Source organism: Apteryx mantelli, chromosome 4 (assembly GCF_036417845.1).
Source record: "Apteryx mantelli isolate bAptMan1 chromosome 4, bAptMan1.hap1, whole genome shotgun sequence".
In the NCBI taxonomy this organism is placed as follows: domain Eukaryota; kingdom Metazoa; phylum Chordata; class Aves; order Apterygiformes; family Apterygidae; genus Apteryx; species Apteryx mantelli.
The window spans coordinates 86,984,666-87,001,200 of record NC_089981.1 but is presented as its reverse complement, the minus strand read 5'-3'; the positions used below and the strand labels follow the sequence as shown (position 1 = coordinate 87,001,200).

General features: G+C 65.1%; 1 protein-coding gene and 1 long non-coding RNA gene across 2 annotated transcripts; both read left to right on the top strand.

Moving 5' to 3' along the window:
* Positions 1 to 6,033: 6,033 nt before the first annotated feature.
* On the top strand, positions 6,034 to 10,581 carry LOC136992013 (uncharacterized). The gene is made up of 2 exons (XR_010884042.1): positions 6,034 to 6,370; positions 9,780 to 10,581. It is a non-coding gene; the product is annotated as an uncharacterized lncRNA (long non-coding RNA).
* An 817-nt stretch (positions 10,582 to 11,398) lies between these two features.
* Positions 11,399 to 15,978, top strand: PTGDR (prostaglandin D2 receptor). The gene is made up of 2 exons (XM_067295663.1): positions 11,399 to 12,266; positions 14,207 to 15,978. Exons 1-2 carry the CDS (start codon positions 11,415 to 11,417, stop codon positions 14,456 to 14,458), a joined length of 1,104 nt encoding a protein of 367 aa, XP_067151764.1. The 5' UTR covers positions 11,399 to 11,414; the 3' UTR covers positions 14,459 to 15,978.
* Positions 15,979 to 16,535: the final 557 nt, after the last annotated feature.

Below are 16,535 nucleotides of genomic sequence, written 5' to 3'. Positions count from 1 at the left end.
GGCGGGGCGGGGCGGGGCGGGCCCAAGCCGCGGCCACGCCTCCATTGGATCCCCCGGCTCGGGCGCTGGCCAATCGGGGCTCACCCCAAAATCCGCCCCGGGCTGCCCACCCCCCTCCCCGTCTCCCCCCTTCCCCGCGGCGCTGGGTACCACGGTGGCATCCCGGGACGGGGGGGGGGGAGGAGGGTCCTGGGGGGCCCCGTCGGGGCAGGCCTCGCCCTGCCCGCGGGGAAGAGAAGAGGAGGAGGAGGAGGAGGAGGAGGGGGAGGAAGGGGGGGTCCCCCTTTGTGCCCCCCGCACCCCCAGCGCCTTCCTCCCGCCGCCCCCGGAGCCGGGAGCGCGGCCAGCGCAGGGCCGGGGCGCCCGGGAGCAGGGGACGCAGGCGTGGGCGAGAGGCCCTGACCGCTCTCGCTCCCGCTCCATCCCGCTCTCTCTCCGGAGCCGAGCAGGCAGAAACTTGACTCCTTATCCGCGGGGGACTGGGGGAAGGGGGAAATCTGGAAGCGCGGCGTGCGGAAAAAAAAATGTCGTGCAGTTCAGCTGGCAAGCCGTCAGCGAGCGGGGACGGCCGCGCCGCCGGCCCGCGGAGGTCCCAGCCTGCAGCTCCGGCTTGCCGCTGTTTATCCTTTCTCAGACCTCTTTTCCGGCACCTCCGAGCAGGGAGGCTGCGGTCCGCAGGGGCAAATGCCCTGGGGGGTGGCAGTCCCCAGTGAGGAGCTTTGATTTGGGGCGTTCGCGTGGGGGCACGAGCATCCGGAGGGTGGCAGCTGGGTGTGCGTGGAGGAGCAGGGCTCTTCAAATCCAGGCACTAACGGCTCCTGGAAATCTGGGCTTGCATCCCGCCTGGGAGCAGCCAAAAGCTCTGCTCTTACTGGAGTGCGTCCCGCTTTCTTGGCCTGAGGCCAGTTTTCTTATTGCATCTGTCCAAAAACGTATACATGCCCGAGGAATGCCAGATAACAAGGAGAATAGTGTCAAATCCCAGCGGCTGGCGGGAGGAATAAATCAGCGACACATTCGTGGCATTTCCCGACAGCAATCCTTGCCGGGAAACGCTGGGCCGGGCAGCTGGGCGCCCCTCACTCCATGCCGGAGGGCTGTCGCCACGATGCCCTGTTCTCTCCCAGGCGGGCAGCCGTGTCCCGGGAAGCCTGCAGGGCCGTTGCCGGCGTGCCGGCAGTGCCGTAGCCCCCTGTAGCCCACGTGTCCTGGAGGATGGTTCCCACCTGGGCTTAGAGCCGCATGCCGGAGGCGAGCTGCTTTCGAAGGCCGCCGGCAGCAGCGGGCATAGCAGCAGCCTAACTTTCATTTGAAAACTCGGGAAAAACGGCAAGCGGGACATCGCCAAGGCGCATTCCCCCAGCAGATCCACTTTTCCGAGAGTCTCCGTTCCCCCCCAGCAATGAGCCTTTTGCAGGAAGAATGTCATCGCTTGCAGCCAGCGCCTATAAGTGCCGCTCACGAGCCGTTCGCCGGGCCGGGTTCACCCCGCGCCCTCCCGCGCCCTCCCAAAACGGGCCCCGCCACGGGTCCCTCTCCCCGGTGGAAGGGGCCGTTGCCAGCTTTCTCCCATGGCCTCCAAGATGCTATCGCCTGCTTTTTAGCATTCTCCCAGCAAAACCAGCTCCGCCGAGCTTCCCGCGTGGCACCCCTCCGGACCGCAGGGAAAAGCAGCAGTCGAACAGCTGGAGTCGCGCCCCAGGGACATCCCACCACCCCGGGCTCTCCCGAGGGAGCAGAGCGGGATGCGGGTTCCTCGGCATCGGAATCGGCGAGCCGGGGCCCACGGGGGCCCTGGGATGGGCTGCGGTGCCCCCGCCGCCATGACTGAGCCCTCTAATCATTTCCATGCCCTTGTCTGAGGGGTTTGGGCTCTTCTCGTCGCGGAGGAACGCCGGCCCGAATGCCGGTGGCTCGTCCTGCCGGCGCCCGGTGCCAGCTGGCTGAGCAGGTCACCGTAATAAGGCCCCGAAAGCGCTCATCCTCCTGCTTGTAGGAAGCCAGAGCCGCTTGGGGTAGATTTATTTGACAGGAAGAGCAGCAAATTACTGCCTTAAACAGCCTCCTGGGCCGGGTAGGGAAGTTTTCCGTGGTGGAGGGGGTTGGGTATGACTCAGAAGCACAGCCGTGCTCCCTGGATCAGCGTACGCACGGTTTTTGGCCTCTTCTCCTAAGGGAAAGAGATAGCCCGGCAGCCCGTACATCTGTCCACGTTGGAGGGGAGAGGAGTTCTTTAATAACTGGAACCTGCTGGATAATTTCAGCTGGATCTGACAGCAGCGCCTCTGAGCGTGGTCTGCAAAAACATGCCGCCCGGCAGAAGAAAGAGGAGACCCTGTTCGCTCCTGCCCCCTCGCCTGGAGTAGCTGGGTGCAAGCTGGAGGTTGAACTCAACCCTTACGAGCCATCAGAGAATCCACACGAAGGTTCACGCAGGGCCTGTGCTTACAAGACCCCCCCCCCCCCAGCATAAGCCTTTGGGCTTCCCAATAATCCCCTCGGGCAGCTTGAGGCTCCCCTGCTGCTAAAAAAGCCTCGGTGGCCCCAAAGGCCTCGGTGGCCCCCGCAGCGGGAGCGTGTCCCCCCGTGGGGCTGCCCCACGCCCGGCCGCCCGCGCAGCTCGACATGCACGGGAGGAACGCGGCTCCCCGCAGCCCCCAAGCACCGGCAGATCCCCCCCTGCTGCCCCACCAGCTGCTGGGGATGAGGCAAGCAACGCCGGGCTTGCCGGAGAGAGTTGCTCTGATTTGAGCCGCCACCGCGGGAAGAAAGCAGAGGCGCTTCCAGGCACGCACGTGCTGCCTCGCTGCAGAGCTCACTGCCCGCTGGCGTTGCTCCCTGCAGGCTCAGGCTGACCGCTTTTGGGGACCAGGGCTGGATCCCGAGGTCGGCGGGATCCCTTGCGGCTCCGCAGCTTGCACTTTCCGGGAGGGGGCGGGAGCCCTGTGAGCTCCTCCGAGTCCCACCACCAAGCCCGTGCACACGTGCATGCAACGTGTGCACCCACGCATGCACGTAGCGCCCAGACCAAGCGGCGTGCACGACTCGCAGCCTGCATCTTCCAGCCTTCCTCGGGGGGAGCCTCCGCCGGGGACCAGCCGTGCCCGCGCCGCTGCCACCCCAGCCCACGGGGACGTTTCAGCCCCTCGTGAGATCGCCGACTCCCTCCATGATGGACTGGTGATGTTTCAAGCCAAGACAAACGAGCTGCAACGCGGGGATGCGTTTCCCACCCGCGCCACTCTCTGCTCGTCCTCCTCAGCTGTGTTGAGCTGTGCTCCACACCGCTGAGTCAGCGAGCCCTGCGCCGCCGAGTGCCCGGCACTGGCCACACGGGAATTTCTCAGCGGTTTTCCCTGAGGTCGAAAATCCCACAAAACATCACTGTAGAGTCCCAGGGCCGCGGGCTCCCTGCCAACGCGGCACAGAGGGGACTGCTCGCTACATCTCACCATGCTTCTGCCTGGACATTGGTGCCTGCAGCAACCGGTTGTCCTGCTTGCAGTCTCTGAAGGAGAAACGCTTGGCGTCCCTGCTCGTTTTCGAGGCCCTTGCAGATGGTGCAGACAGAGCGGCCGGTGTGTGCGGCGAGGAGCCGCGCGCGGTCTCTGCTTCGTGGGAAAGGCCTCCTCGGGTGACCGTGAGACGTGATCGGGAGCGGTTAGTCATTTCCCATCCCTGCAGTAAGCTTGCCTAATTTTAGTTCAAGGGGGCAAAAGCCGCCAGATGCTCACGTGTCCCTGCTTAATAGGACCGAGCCGCCAGGCCGTGAAGGCTGAAGGTCTCATCTCAAACCTTGCTTTGGCCAACGGCAAGGTGGACGCCAGCTCCCTGTGCCCTGCTCTGCCCTGGTGTGGCAGATATGTCCCCCCATGGCCACCCCTTCCCCATGGGCATGAAAGACTGGGACGTGGGGCTCCTGGAAGGGTAAAGCTGATGGATGTTCACACTGCATCAGCTGCTCTAGACAGCTGCCCGAGGGCCACCAAAGCCTGGAGATCCCCAATGAGCGGGAAGGGGGTGGATAATCCAGGAACAGCCTGTCCAGGGGAGGATCTTTCTTTTTCCCTCCTTCCTTAACCTCTGTTCAGTGCTGCTACACAGCATCTGGAGAAGGGTGGGATTTGGCCGTGCCTGTGCCATAGGGATGGCTCTGCTTTGCCTTGGGCCGTGCCAAGATCTCTTTCCCTGGTCCTTCAGTCCTTGGGGACCTTAACTCCTTGCTGTGCTCTCCGCATCCCATCTCCTTCCTCGGGTCGTAGTTTCCTCTCCTGGTGAGCGTCCTGCAGCGGTGCGGACAGCGTGGAAGCTGTGCACGTTTGCACCAGTGAAGGATCCAGCTCGCTGTCTTCAACATTTCCATTTTTGGGAACGTTTCTCATTGACTTTGGTCTTGCTTTTTTGAATCGGGAATCGGCTTCTCCTGCTGACTCACCGCCTTCTTCGTCTGTCCCATCGCTCCTGTATGTAGGGACACCCTTCCCCAGCGGGCCTGGGGAGGGACCAGGAGGTATATCAGGACGAGCAGGCACAGGCTCTTACGTGCGCATGTTGTCCAGGTGGGTCTGGAGGCCGCTGGCCGCTCGCCCACGGTCTCTTGACGTCCAGCAGCCCGACTGGAGATGCAGCGAGAACATCAGCTGGACGTCCAAAACTGCTGACCACCCCCCACGAGCTTCCTCACCCACACCCAGGTTTTCTGGCGTGGGCATGACAAGTCTGAAGCATCCGGAAGGTGTCCAGCCATCTCCCACCCACGCTGCAGATGATTTCCATATGCAGGGTCAGTCCCGCATGCTCCGGCACAGATATTCCTGCTCAGGAGCTCCCGGGAGCCAAACTCGCTCGGGGAGAGAGGTTTTCCTTGCCGAGAGCTGGGAAGATGAGGTGTTAGATCATGAACAGGTACATAATACAGAAAAACAAGGCTTCTGGAGAAACGGAGGAGGCCTCCTTGGCCCTGGGCTGCTCCGTTGGAGGAGAACGGTGGGAAAGGGGCCTCACGCGTGGAGAGGCGAGATAATTAAGTCACTACCGCGAAAGGCTTGGTACCAAGTTTAACGACTGCCGAGTCCTCCCAGCTGGAAAGGGAGCAGAGCTCAGCTTTCCCAGCGCCCGGGGGACCGGAGTACTCACCGGATGGGAACGCTGCTCCCACGTTGCGAAGCTTGCAGCGGCATCTGCAACCCCGAGGGATCGCTCCGGATTTTAACATGCATTTGAAGAGATATAGGTAAAAAAAGAAAAAAAAAGTGGCTTTTTTAACCTCTGGGGGTTCGCCTTCCTTCTTTCCCCTTGCTACGCCGTGATGCGGAGCTCTCCCGGGCATGCCAGGCGCCGAGGCCCACGAGCCTCCGCAGCATGCCGGGGAGGCTGACACTGACGGATTTCCAGGATTCCCCCGGGATTACCCACCAGCTCCTTATTTGGTGCAGTCTCCAGCGGACTTGCTGGCGGAGGGGGTTTAATCCGCCAGGCAGAGCCGCGCGCACCCGGCTAGCCGCAAGCATCCGCGCCCCTGAGGGGGGGAAATGCAACCGGCAAGGATCAAATCCATCCGTCGGTATGTCTGTGCCCTGCGTTCCCAAGGGAATCTCCCGTTTTCCCTGCTGAAATGGTGGTTATTTTTCCCTCGGGGCCCAGCAGCCCTTCCCGCGGATGCGGCATCACCGCCGAGGCGCTCCCCAAAATGCCTCTCCGGCTCATCCCGTCTCCCTCCGTCGGGGATGCCGGGATGGACCTCGCGCCCCGCGGTGACTAAGGCGCCGCGATCAGCCTCGGCTGGTGTGTTTCCGGGCTTGCTGCCGTTGGTCCTGCCAGGCACGTTTTCCAGGTGCCGCCTTTCCCGCCGGCCGTTGTCACCCCGTCCCAGGTCGCGGGCGAAGGGGAGAGGCCTGAGCAGCTCCGTGAGCGTCTCCGAAGGAGCTCGCCGGGAGGAAAAAGGGGGAAGCGATAGCAAATGGACTCGATGGGAGGCTTCGTTTTTAGGATTTGTTCTTTAAATTGGAGATTCATGCAGGCTATAGGCTCACGGGCGCGGAGGCATGACCGGCTTCCGGTGCCTAAAGGAATAAACCGGCCGGCTTAATTAAACTCCTTTTTTTTTCTTTTGGAGACCCTTCCCCGGGACCCGTTTTTGGACGGTTGCGCTAGAGCCACCTGAGCACCCAGCACCCGTCAGCGATGGTCACCGCTCGCGGTCATCCTCGAACTCCACCGACGCATCTTCCCGGGCAGCCGCGCTGCTTTCCCGCGGGTCCTCGGAGCCCTGGCGGCCCCCCTGGACACGGGGCTGCTCCCGGGGGAGACGCCAGCCTGGGGCTCCCATGTGGCCGGGGACCTCCGGGCAAAACGGGAGCATCGGGATTAGGTAAGGATTGAGGGTTGTTGTGGTTTTTTTTCTATACCAGACTTAAAAAAAACCCAGCGGAGCTGGAGAAAAAGCAGAAACAAGATGGGGGGGGGGGGGGAAAAGCGCGCGGGAAGGTTGGGAAATCGCCGCGCCGATCGCACCCTCTGCTGGGGGAAGGCGACGGGACGGAGCCGGCCTGATCCCGCTCCCGCTCCCGCTCCCGCTCCCGCTCCCGCCGGGGGTCCCGCGCCGTCGCGATGCTTTGAAAACCCCCACGCCGCATTTTGGGGGCGTCTGCAATGGGCGGCAGGGAAAGGGAAGGGGCTCCGGGCCGGCGGCAAGGACTCCTCGCGTCTCCCCACCGGGCTCCGGCTCCGGCTCCGGCGCCGCCTGCTTCGAATTAACTTTCTCCTCCGAACGGGCAAGGCCGGGCTGCTGGAAGCGGTCCCGCGGGAACGTCGCCAAGCGTTTACAAATATTTCCTCCGCGCCGGGCCCAGAGCAGCCTCCGGCACGGCGGGGAATGGAAACCGGGCTTGTCCGGGAAAGGCAGCCCAGCGCGGGGCTCCCGGGGGAGCCCCGGCGCCTGTTTCCAATTGAGCCGCTCCACGTCCCCGCTCACCCCGGCCTCCCGGAGCGCCGGGCTCGGCAGCCGTCGGCGCTGCTGGGAAATGTCCCGGGGCGGCCCCGCGTCGCCCCGCGGCTGTGCTGCTGCGATGCCAGCCGGTGCCCTCCCTCCCTTCCTCCCCTTTCCTTCCCTCCCTCCCTCCTTTTTTCCTTCCCTCCTTCCTTCCCTCCTTTCCCATCTTCCTTCCCTCCCTCCTTTCTCCCTTCCTACCCTCCTTCCTTCCTTTCTTTCCTTCCCTCCTTCTTCCTTCTTTCCTTCCTTCCTCCCTCCCTTCCCTCCTTCCTTTCTTCCCTCCTTCCTTCCCTTCCTTCCCTCCCTCCTTCCCTTTACCTCCTTCCTTCCCTTTTCTTCCTTCCCTCCTTCTTCCTTTTTTCCTTCCTTCCCTTTCCTTCCTTCCCTTCTTCCTTCCTTCCTCCTTCCTCCCTCCTTCCTTCCCTTCCTTCCCTTCCCTCCTTCCTTCCCTTTCCTTCCTCCCTTCTTCCTTCCTTCCTCCCTCCTTTCTCCCTTCCTTCCTCCCTCCTTTCTCCCTTCCTTCCTTCCTCCCTTCCCTCCCTCCTCCCTTCGGGGTCCCAGTGAGGCCCCACACCCCGGGGACAGGGGACAGTGCACAGCGAGCTCCGGAGCCCTGGGGCACTCCAGCCGGCTCGGGCCCTGCGGGACAGACCGATGGACGGATGGATGGACAGCAGCGGGAAGGGCCTTCGCCCGCCTTGGGGCCGGGCTCCTCCGGAGCGTGCGGGAGGTCCGGGAAGACGCGCGACACAGACGCCCCGGCTCTCGGCCCCGTCTGGGTCGGAAAGCCCCCCGGAGCCACTCCGTGTGCCGCTCGCCACCACGAGCCCTGGGCCTGGCGGTTGTGCAAGCCGGGAAACGCCGCTCCGCTCGCTCCGGCGGCTCCCGGCTCCTCCCGGGCCCCCCGGTGAGTCAGCACCCGGGGGAGGCTCCGGCAGCCCTCCAGACGGACGCCGGGGTGCAGCCAAGACGCCCTCCGAGCAGAGGCCCCCATCCGTGCCCCCTTCCCGCCTTTCCCAGGGGGAAAGTCCTCCCAGCCTGGGACGGGGGGGCAGCAGGAAAACCCCCTCCGGGAAGCAGGGCAAAGCAGCCGCGGGTGGGAGCCCCCGGCCGTCCCGTCTCCGGGGCGGGGGGATGAAGAAGTGCCAGCAGTGATTTAGCATCCGTGGGCCAGCCTGGGTGCGGGGAGGTCGGCTTTTCCCCCCCCCCTCCGTAGGACCTTCCCAGCCTTGTTTGCGTTACGTGGGAATATCCAGCCCGAGCTGCCAAAACAGCCTTTCCCGGCCGGCCCCGAGTCGTCCGGCTCGGCGACGCCTGCCAAAACCCTCCCCACCTAACGGCCTCTAAATTAGGTTATTCGGATAGCGATACAAACACTTCCAAAGGCAGCGGGGGACTGGAGGAGGGTGGGAAGCGACGGGATGGCCGGCGCACTGCCGCCGCTGCCGAAGAGCAGACGGAGCCCGGCTCCTCCGGGCCGAGCCGGGAAGCAGCTCCCGGTGCAAAACAGGAGCTCGGCAATAACGCGAAGCACCGGCCGTGGCCGCGACCCAGATCCCCGGGATACAGGAATTTTGCAAACTAAGCCTTGACGTTCCTCGTGGACGGCTAAAGGTTTTCCAGCTCTTCGTTTGCCTTTGGGGATTTTGTGGGTTGCCGCTTTTTCTTCCGGCTGGGATTTTTTTATCCCGCCTCCCCCCCGCCGCCGCCGCCGCGAGGGATGCAACCAGCGAGGAGAGGGTCATGTCGGAAGCATGACGAACAGGGGCGATTCGTCATCCGTGCTGACGAGCCTTTTTAAAAGCGTTTCCCTCCAAAGAGCTGCAATTTGGGGAACGCACCAAAAGAACAGCTAAATAAAGACTCGGTGCATCCGTCCTGCCCACGCTGGGTTTTCCCCCACGCTGGCGGCTTTTCCCCCTCCCGGCGGACCCGCTCTGAGCTGTTGCCTCCTTCAGCCAGCACCGGTCCCCCGCGGAGGGACAGCCGGACCGGGAGATGATCCCGAAAACCTGTCCCGGTGGCAGCCCTCCCCATCGCCCCTCCATTTCGGGTGGCAGGGAGGTCCGCTCGGAGGACACCAACAGCAGCGTCCTCCGCTCCGTCGGGGTTTCCAGCCTTTCCGCCAGCGCTGGTGTGCCCGCCGGTGGCACCGCTCCAAGAAAGGGCTGGGTTTTGTCACGGTTCCTCCTCCTCCCTCCGAGCTGTGAATTCCTGCTGAATTTGGCCTGCCGCACTTGGGTCGGATGAGGGACCTCCCGGCACCGCTGGGGAAACCTGCCGAAGGTCAGGTGCCCCGCGGCTGCCGTTTCGGGATCTGCAGCCTTGAAACCCGGTCCGAGAGGCAGGAGCAGAGCGAGGCGGCGGTGCCGTAGATCGGGAGCACAAATCCCGCTCCGGCTCCCGTCGGACCCCCTCCTGCACCCAGCCTTGCCGCACAGGAGACAGGAGCTGGCCCGCGCTGGCAAGAAGCTCTTCCCCATCTCCCGCAGCCTGCGAGCCGTAACGTATTTTGGCCTCTTTTCCATTAGCGCAGCCGTGGGACCCCATCGGAGCTGCGCTTCGAAGGCAATCCGGAGCGCGCAGTGCCATAGCTCTGCGGGCAAGGGATTTTGGGGAGTCCGCAGCAGCCGGCCCGGGGGTAACAGCGTCCCCTAAGCACGCGTTCCGCGGCTAGGGAGGGGCAAAGGGTCGATGGCGAAGGGTTTTTCATCCAAGAATCACGGTGTTTTGCTCCGCAAGGCCCCTGCGGTTCCCATTCGCGCCCCCGGGCTCCTGTCTTCCCCAGGCTGCGGGCCCGGGCGCCGACGCCAGTTTTAAAGGTGATGCCTGGTATCCTTATCGGAGCTGGAGCAGGGCCCATCAGCGCCGGCGGGTTCGTGCCGGGCCGCATCTCCTGGGAGGATCTGCCGGCTTGCCAAGAGCCGCTTGCCAGCTGTCTGCCGAGCTGTCGCCACCGCCGCCGGGCTCGGTCCTGTTCCGCGCCGCGCGGCCCGGGTGCAAGCCCCAGCCTGCGGGAACCGTCTTCCCTGGGAGTTTGCATCATCGCGGCCGAGCCGGTAGCAACAGCGGGAAGCTGCCGGGCCCGAGACAGACACAGTCCTCCGGTCTCTTGAAAGTCGGTAAATCCGAGCTCCTCAATAGCGTGGAGTAACCAAAGAGCCGGTGCTGCTCGAATACCAGCCCGGGCCCCGGAGCCGGGAGTGCAAACAGAGCTGGTTTAGATAAGGCAGCCGGCAGGCTGGAGAGCTGGCCCGTTCCCGTCCCTGCCAGCTCCGAGCCTTGTTTCTTTATCCAAAGGCGCTTTCTTAAATCTCACGCTGGGGAAAACCAGCTCCATGAGGGATCCCACCCTGCCTCCCTTCTGCTCCGTGCCGTAGAGATCGGTGCAGGAGGAAGTTTCAGAGCTGGATGTACACGCTGCATAGTCTTCGTATGGACTTACCGCCGTCGGGTCGGGGTGCTTGCAAGCCGAGGGGAGTCACGGTGCTCGTTCTCCGCCGCAGGCTCCTCTGCTCTTCATCTAAACGGAGCTGCCAAAAGTCTCCCGGACCAGCGTGCTTGGCCTATTAAAGAAAGCGGCATGTTTATTTTCTCCGTGTTCACTGGGAAGTTATCATTTCACTTGCTTTCCCTGGGCAGGTTGAGTTTCTCCTCCTTTGGGCCCCAATTCAGGAAACACCCGGCTGCGTTTGCACTTGGCCCTAGCGAGGGCAGCACTCAACCTCTGGCAGGTGCTGAAGCGCTGATGTGCAGCAAGGGTTTTGCCTTTATTTCTCCCAGAATTGGGGCTCTCCCCGGCACGGAGAACGAGTCACGTACAGTCCACCGTGTTGGAGAAGGCTGGAAGCGAGCGGCTCCCTTCACGCAGCAGGGGATGTGCTAAAAGCGCTCCGAAATGCGTGAGCGCTGCTGTCTGGGCCCTTCGGACGGGCTTTCCCACGGCTCCCGTCATCTCTGCCCGCTGCTCTGCGCCAGCCCAAAGGCACCCGAAAGCAGAGAGCGGGCGTTTCGCGCCCCCCCGGGGGCCGCTCGTCTTCCTGGAAGAGGCTCCGGGGCTTTCGCCCGCGGTTTGCTGCCGGCATGAGGCTGGCGGCGGCGGTGAGGGGCGGGAGCCCCCGCGCCGGGGGTGCCGGCGGCGCCCGGAGGGGGGGGGGGGGGAGCGCGCAGTGCGGTCCCTCCCCCGGGGGGGGGGGGCGGGAGCGGCGGCGCCCCGAGCCGCCCCCAGCCCGGGCCGCCCCCGGGGGAGGCGGGTCGGGTCGAGCCGGGCCGGGCCGGGCCGGGCGGGGAGGCTGCGCCCCGCGGCCGCCGGCGCCGCCCCCGCCCCGCTCCCCTCCCCTCCCCTCCCCTCCCGGCGGCCGCGGCCGCGTCCGCCCCGCCGCGGGGCCAGTCGCCGCCAGCGGCCGGTGCCGGCGGGAGCCGCATGGAGGGCGCGGGGTACCGGTGCCGCAGCAGCCGCTCCATCGAGTCGGGGCAGTCGGTGGTGCCCAGCTCGGTGCTGTTCGGCGCCGGGCTGGTGGGCAACGTGCTGGCGCTGCTGCTGCTGGGGCAGCACCGGCGGCGCTCGCGGCTGCCCGGCGGCCGCCCGCCGCGGGCCTCCGCTTTCTACGTGCTGGCGAGCGGGCTGGCCGTCACCGACCTGCTGGGCAAGTGCCTGCTGAGCCCCATCGTGCTGGCCGCCTACGCCTACAACCGCAGCCTCAGCGAGCTGTGGCCCGGCGGGCGGGCCGAGGGCGAGCCGGGCGCGCTGTGCCAGCTCTTCGCCTTCCTCATGGCTTTCTTCGGGCTGGCGCCCACGCTGCTGCTGCTGGCCATGGCGCTGGAGTGCTGGCTGTCGCTGGGCCACCCTTACTTCTACCGGCGGCACCTCACGCGGCGCCTGGGGGCCGCGCTGGCGCCCGCGGCCGCGGCGCTGTGCGCGCTCTTCTGCGCGCTGCCGCTGCTCGGCTTCGGCGCCACCATGCAGTACTGCCCGGGCACCTGGTGCTTCATCCGCATGGCGGGCGGCGGGACGCGCCAGCTCGGCTTCCCCGTGCTCTACGCCAGCCTCATGGGCGTGCTGGTGCTGGCCATCGGCGCCTGCAACGTGAGCAGCATGCGGCACCTCTACGGCATGGCGCGGCGGCAGCCCCGCCGCGGCCCCCCCGCCGCCGCCGCCTCCCCCCACCCCTCCGCCGCCGCCGCCGCCGCCGCGCCGCGCATGGAGGAGTTCGACCACCTCGTGCTGCTGGGGCTCATGACCTTCCTCTTCACCGTCTGCTCCCTGCCGCTCATCGTGAGTACCGCGGCCGCGCTCCGGCCCCGCCGTGGGGTCCTTGCTCTATCTCCCCCCCCCCCCCCCACCCCGCCTGGAGGGGTCGGTTCATTCCTTTAGTCCCCTTTAAATAGGCTCCCCCCCGCCCACCCCGTCCTGGAGGGGTCGGCTCATTCCTTTAGCCCCCCTTTAAATCGGCTCCCCCCCGCCCACCCCGTCCTGGAGAGGTCGGCTCATTTCTTTAGCCCCCTTTAAATAGGCTCCCCCCCGTCCTGGAGGGGTCGGCTCACTCCTTTAGCCCCCCTTTAAATAGGCTCCCACCTGTCCTGGAGGGGTCGGCTCATTCCTTTAGCCCCCCTTTAAATAGGCTCCCACCCCACCTCATCCTGGAGGAATCGGTTCATTCCTTTAGCCCCCCTTTAAATCGGCTCCCCCCCGCCCACCCCGTCCTGGAGAGGTCGGCTCATTTCTTTAGCCCCCTTTAAATAGGCTCCCGCCGTCCTGGAGGGGTCGGCTCATTCCTTTAGCCCCCCTTTAAATAGGCTCCCACCTGTCCTGGAGGGGTCGGCTCATTCCTTTAGCCCCCCTTTAAATAGGCTCCCACCCCGTCCTGGAGAGGTCGGCTCATTCCTTTAGCCCCCCTTTAAATCGGCTCCCCCCCGTCCTGGAGGGGTCGGCTCATTCCTTTAGCCCCCCTTTAAATCGGCTCCCACCCCACCTCATCCTGGAGGAATCGGTTCATTCCTTTAGTCCCTTTAAATAGGCTCCCCCCCGTCCTGGAGGGGTCCGTTCATTTCTTTAGCCCCCCCCTTTAAATAGATTCCCCCCCCACCCCGTCCCGGGGGGCGGCTCGTGGCTTTAGCCCCCTTGGAATAACCCCCCCCACCAGCACCTTCTCCAGGAGGGGTCGGTTCACTGCTTTAGACCCCTTTAAATTAGCCCCCCCACACAACTCCGGAGGGGTCGGGGGAGATCGGTTCGTTGCTTTAACCCCCTGGGAATAACCCCCCCCCCCATCAGTACTACCCCGCTGCCCCCGGGGGCCGGTTCACTCCTTTAGCCGCCTTTAAATAGCGCCCCCCTCCCCCCCCCGGGTCGGCTCGTTGCTTTAACTCCCTTGGAAAAAAAAAACCCATCGCCAGCACCTTGTCCAGGAGGGGGCGATTCACTGCTTTAATCCTTTTGAGTAAGTCCCCCCCCCATCCCCGTCCCATCCCCGTCCCATCCCAGAGGGGTCGGGGGAAGTCGGGGCGTTGCTTTAACCCCCTGGGAATAATCCCACCGCCACCGCTTGAGCCCCCTTTAAATAGCCCCCCCCCATCCCATCCCATCCCATCCCGGAGGGGTCGGGGGAGGTCGGTTCCTTGCTTTAATCCCCTCTGAATAAACCCCCATCACCCGCAGCCCGTCCGGGGGGGTCGTTTCGTTGCTTTAACCCCTTGGAATAACCTCCCCCCCACCATCACCCCCAGCCCGTCGCGGGGGTGCCGGGGAGATCCGGCTCCCTCCGAACCCGCCACCACCTTCCCCGCACCGAATCACTTCCCGACGGGGGAAGGGGAAGCCCGAACACTCCCCCTCCTTCCCCGGGCTGGGGGGGGCAGGGGTTGGGACCCCCCCCCGGGGCGGCAGAGCCCTTGTCGTCCCCCCCCCAGCACCCGCTCTCCCACGGCCGGATCCTGCAGCGCCGCCTTGCAGCGGTGCCCTGCGCGCAGAGCCAGTGCCGCGGCCCCGGGGGCTTCCCCCGAAACTGGGGGGGGGCTGGAGCCGGAGCTGCCGGCTGGTTGCGTTTCTGGAACCCAAAATACGTGTGGATCCGACACGTGTCGATGCTGGGGGCTCGCACGTCTTCTGCCGGCCCCGAAGGAATTGTTACGCTCAGCTTCACCCCGGCACCGGGAACCTTTTCGTTATTCCCCGTCTTCATTTTAATTTATTTTATTTTATTTTTTTGGGGGCAGATCCGCGCTTACATGGGGGCGTTTGCTGCCGATTTCAACGAGAACGCCGACCTCAGCGCCCTGCGCTTCCTCTCCGTCAACTCCATCGTGGACCCCTGGGTCTTCATCATTTTCCGCACCTCCGTCTTCCGCCTCTTCGTCCGCCGCCTCTGCCGGAGACTGAGCTCCCGGAGGGCCCCCCTCAAGGGGGACAGCCGCTGCGGCCCCCCCGGCTGGCGCAGGACGGACGTGCCGCAGCTCGTCTTCCCGTAGCCCCGGGGGTCTTGCAGGGCCCCGAGGCCGGTGGCGATGGCGAGGTGCAGACCTGCGGCCCCAAACCCGGCGCCGCACCGCGGGACAGCGCGGGAAGGCAGCCGGCAGCGGCGTCGGCGCCGGGAGGGGGGAGAGCCCCGGCCGGCCGCCGGCGGAGAGTAACTGTGAATATTTCCAAGCAACAGCACTTTGCGGAGAGTTCGGGAAGAGCCCAGCTCCGGGACGGCACGGGGGTTCCCCACCCGCCGGAGCGCAGACGCTCCGGGATTTCCAGCTCAGGGGCTTGCGGGGACGCGCAGGGAGAAGCGTTGGGCCCCGATCGAATGAAAGCGGTTCGGAGCCCCGGCGCGGCACCTCGGCCCGTGAACGACCCGGCGGCGTCTCGCCCGGCGCCGGCGCGGCTGCTCCGCCGGGGCTGCTCCGCCGCGGCTCGCCCTTATCTCGGGAGCTGCTTCGGGCCGGGCTCGGACGCCGCGCTCGCGGTAATCGAGTGGCTTCTACCTGTCTCGCTGTAATTATTTCAACGCTGTATTTATGACAATGCCCGGTCCTAATCGGAGCAGTAATTCTCGGAGAAAAAGCAGAGTCCAGGATGTGTAACGTGTGATGGGCGTGCGAGCAAAAGGTCATTTTAATGAAAGCTCCATTTCCCCTCGGTTGCGCGTATTAACTGCTGCTAATTCGATATCTGCCTCGAGCGGCTATTGAGGCCGAAGATTACGCTAACCAGAGTCCCCATCTGCTCGGTGTCCTCGGAAGAGACCGTTGCGAGCGCTTCTCTGCCCCTTTCCCTAGCCGGGCTGGGCGAGCTGCAGTCGCGCTCCTGCCACTTCTCACCGGTTTTGCTCCGGGTGTCAGACAGCTTCTAGTGCTGAAGGAAGCAACTCCGGGGAATATGCGTCCAGGGGCTTTTTGGAGGTGACCCGAGGGATGCTGCTCAGGCTCTTCCACCTCTCAGGCGCTCCTGGCTGATGGAAAGAGCGGACGTGCAGCAAGCTGCTGGGGCAGTCAGCGATGTGCCCCTAAATGCGCCCCCCCCCCCGGCCCACGAGCTCCCTATTCGCTGTCCCTCCGTGGGGTTTTCTAAGGAAAAGTGGGGCTGGGGCGGTTGGTGGGTGCCCGGCGGTGCTGCCCCGTGGCCGTGCCACCGGCGAGGATTTGCCCTCCAGTGCAGGAGAGCGTCCTAGGGGCCGACCTGAGCTCCCTGCCCCGGCGTGTATGTCCTTAGAGCCCGGCCGAGGCTCCGCAGGGCAACTGTGCTCCGTGCAAAGCAGTGGGACGTCACTTTGGGGGGAAAACAAAAAAAACCCAGGGTGTTCATTCGGGTGCGGGAACACGGGCTCCGTCCTCGCGCTGAGACGCTGCCTCCTCCCCGCGCTCGCTCGGACCGCGGGCCCTGCCGTAGCGCCGTCCTCTCCAGAGATGGCAGCACGTCCCCGGCGAGGACCGGCGGCGGGAGCCGCGGCAAAGCTCGGAGCCCTTCCTATCGCCACGCTCTGGGAAAAAAAAACAAGCACATCGATCAAAATCCTGGCAGCATCCACTTGAGTGGCGGCTATTGCAAAAGCCCGGCGGTTCGGGACCTTCCGGCCCCCGGCGCGTGAGCCCCTCCGCGGCACGCCAGGCGCGTCGGCTCCACGGCCCGTGGCGCCGTCCTGCCTCCCCGGCGGCACCGCGCCGGCGTCCCCTAACCGCGCGTCCCCCTCTGTCCCGGGGTGTAAACTGGGCACGGGCAGGTTTTCAGCTCGTGAGATCCGGGCACGGGGCTTTGCCCAGGCTCATTTTGCAGAAAACTAATTCTTAAAAGTGGGCTGTTTTACCCCTGCTTGCATTTCTAAGCCGTTCCCGAAGTAGGCAGCAGCATGCCGGAGCAGGTCTCGGCGTCACCGCCGGCGGGCGCCTCGCCAGGCGGCTCAGCCTGCCGGCCAGGAGACGGAACAAGCCGCTGAATGATGGTGTTATTTTAACGCACCCACCCAGGTGCTCGCGCATGACTGCGAGCGCAGGCATTCGGATACCTTCCCACACCGCCGGTGTCGAGACCTGCTTTTTCGGCGCGGTGAGCGAGGTCGGCTGC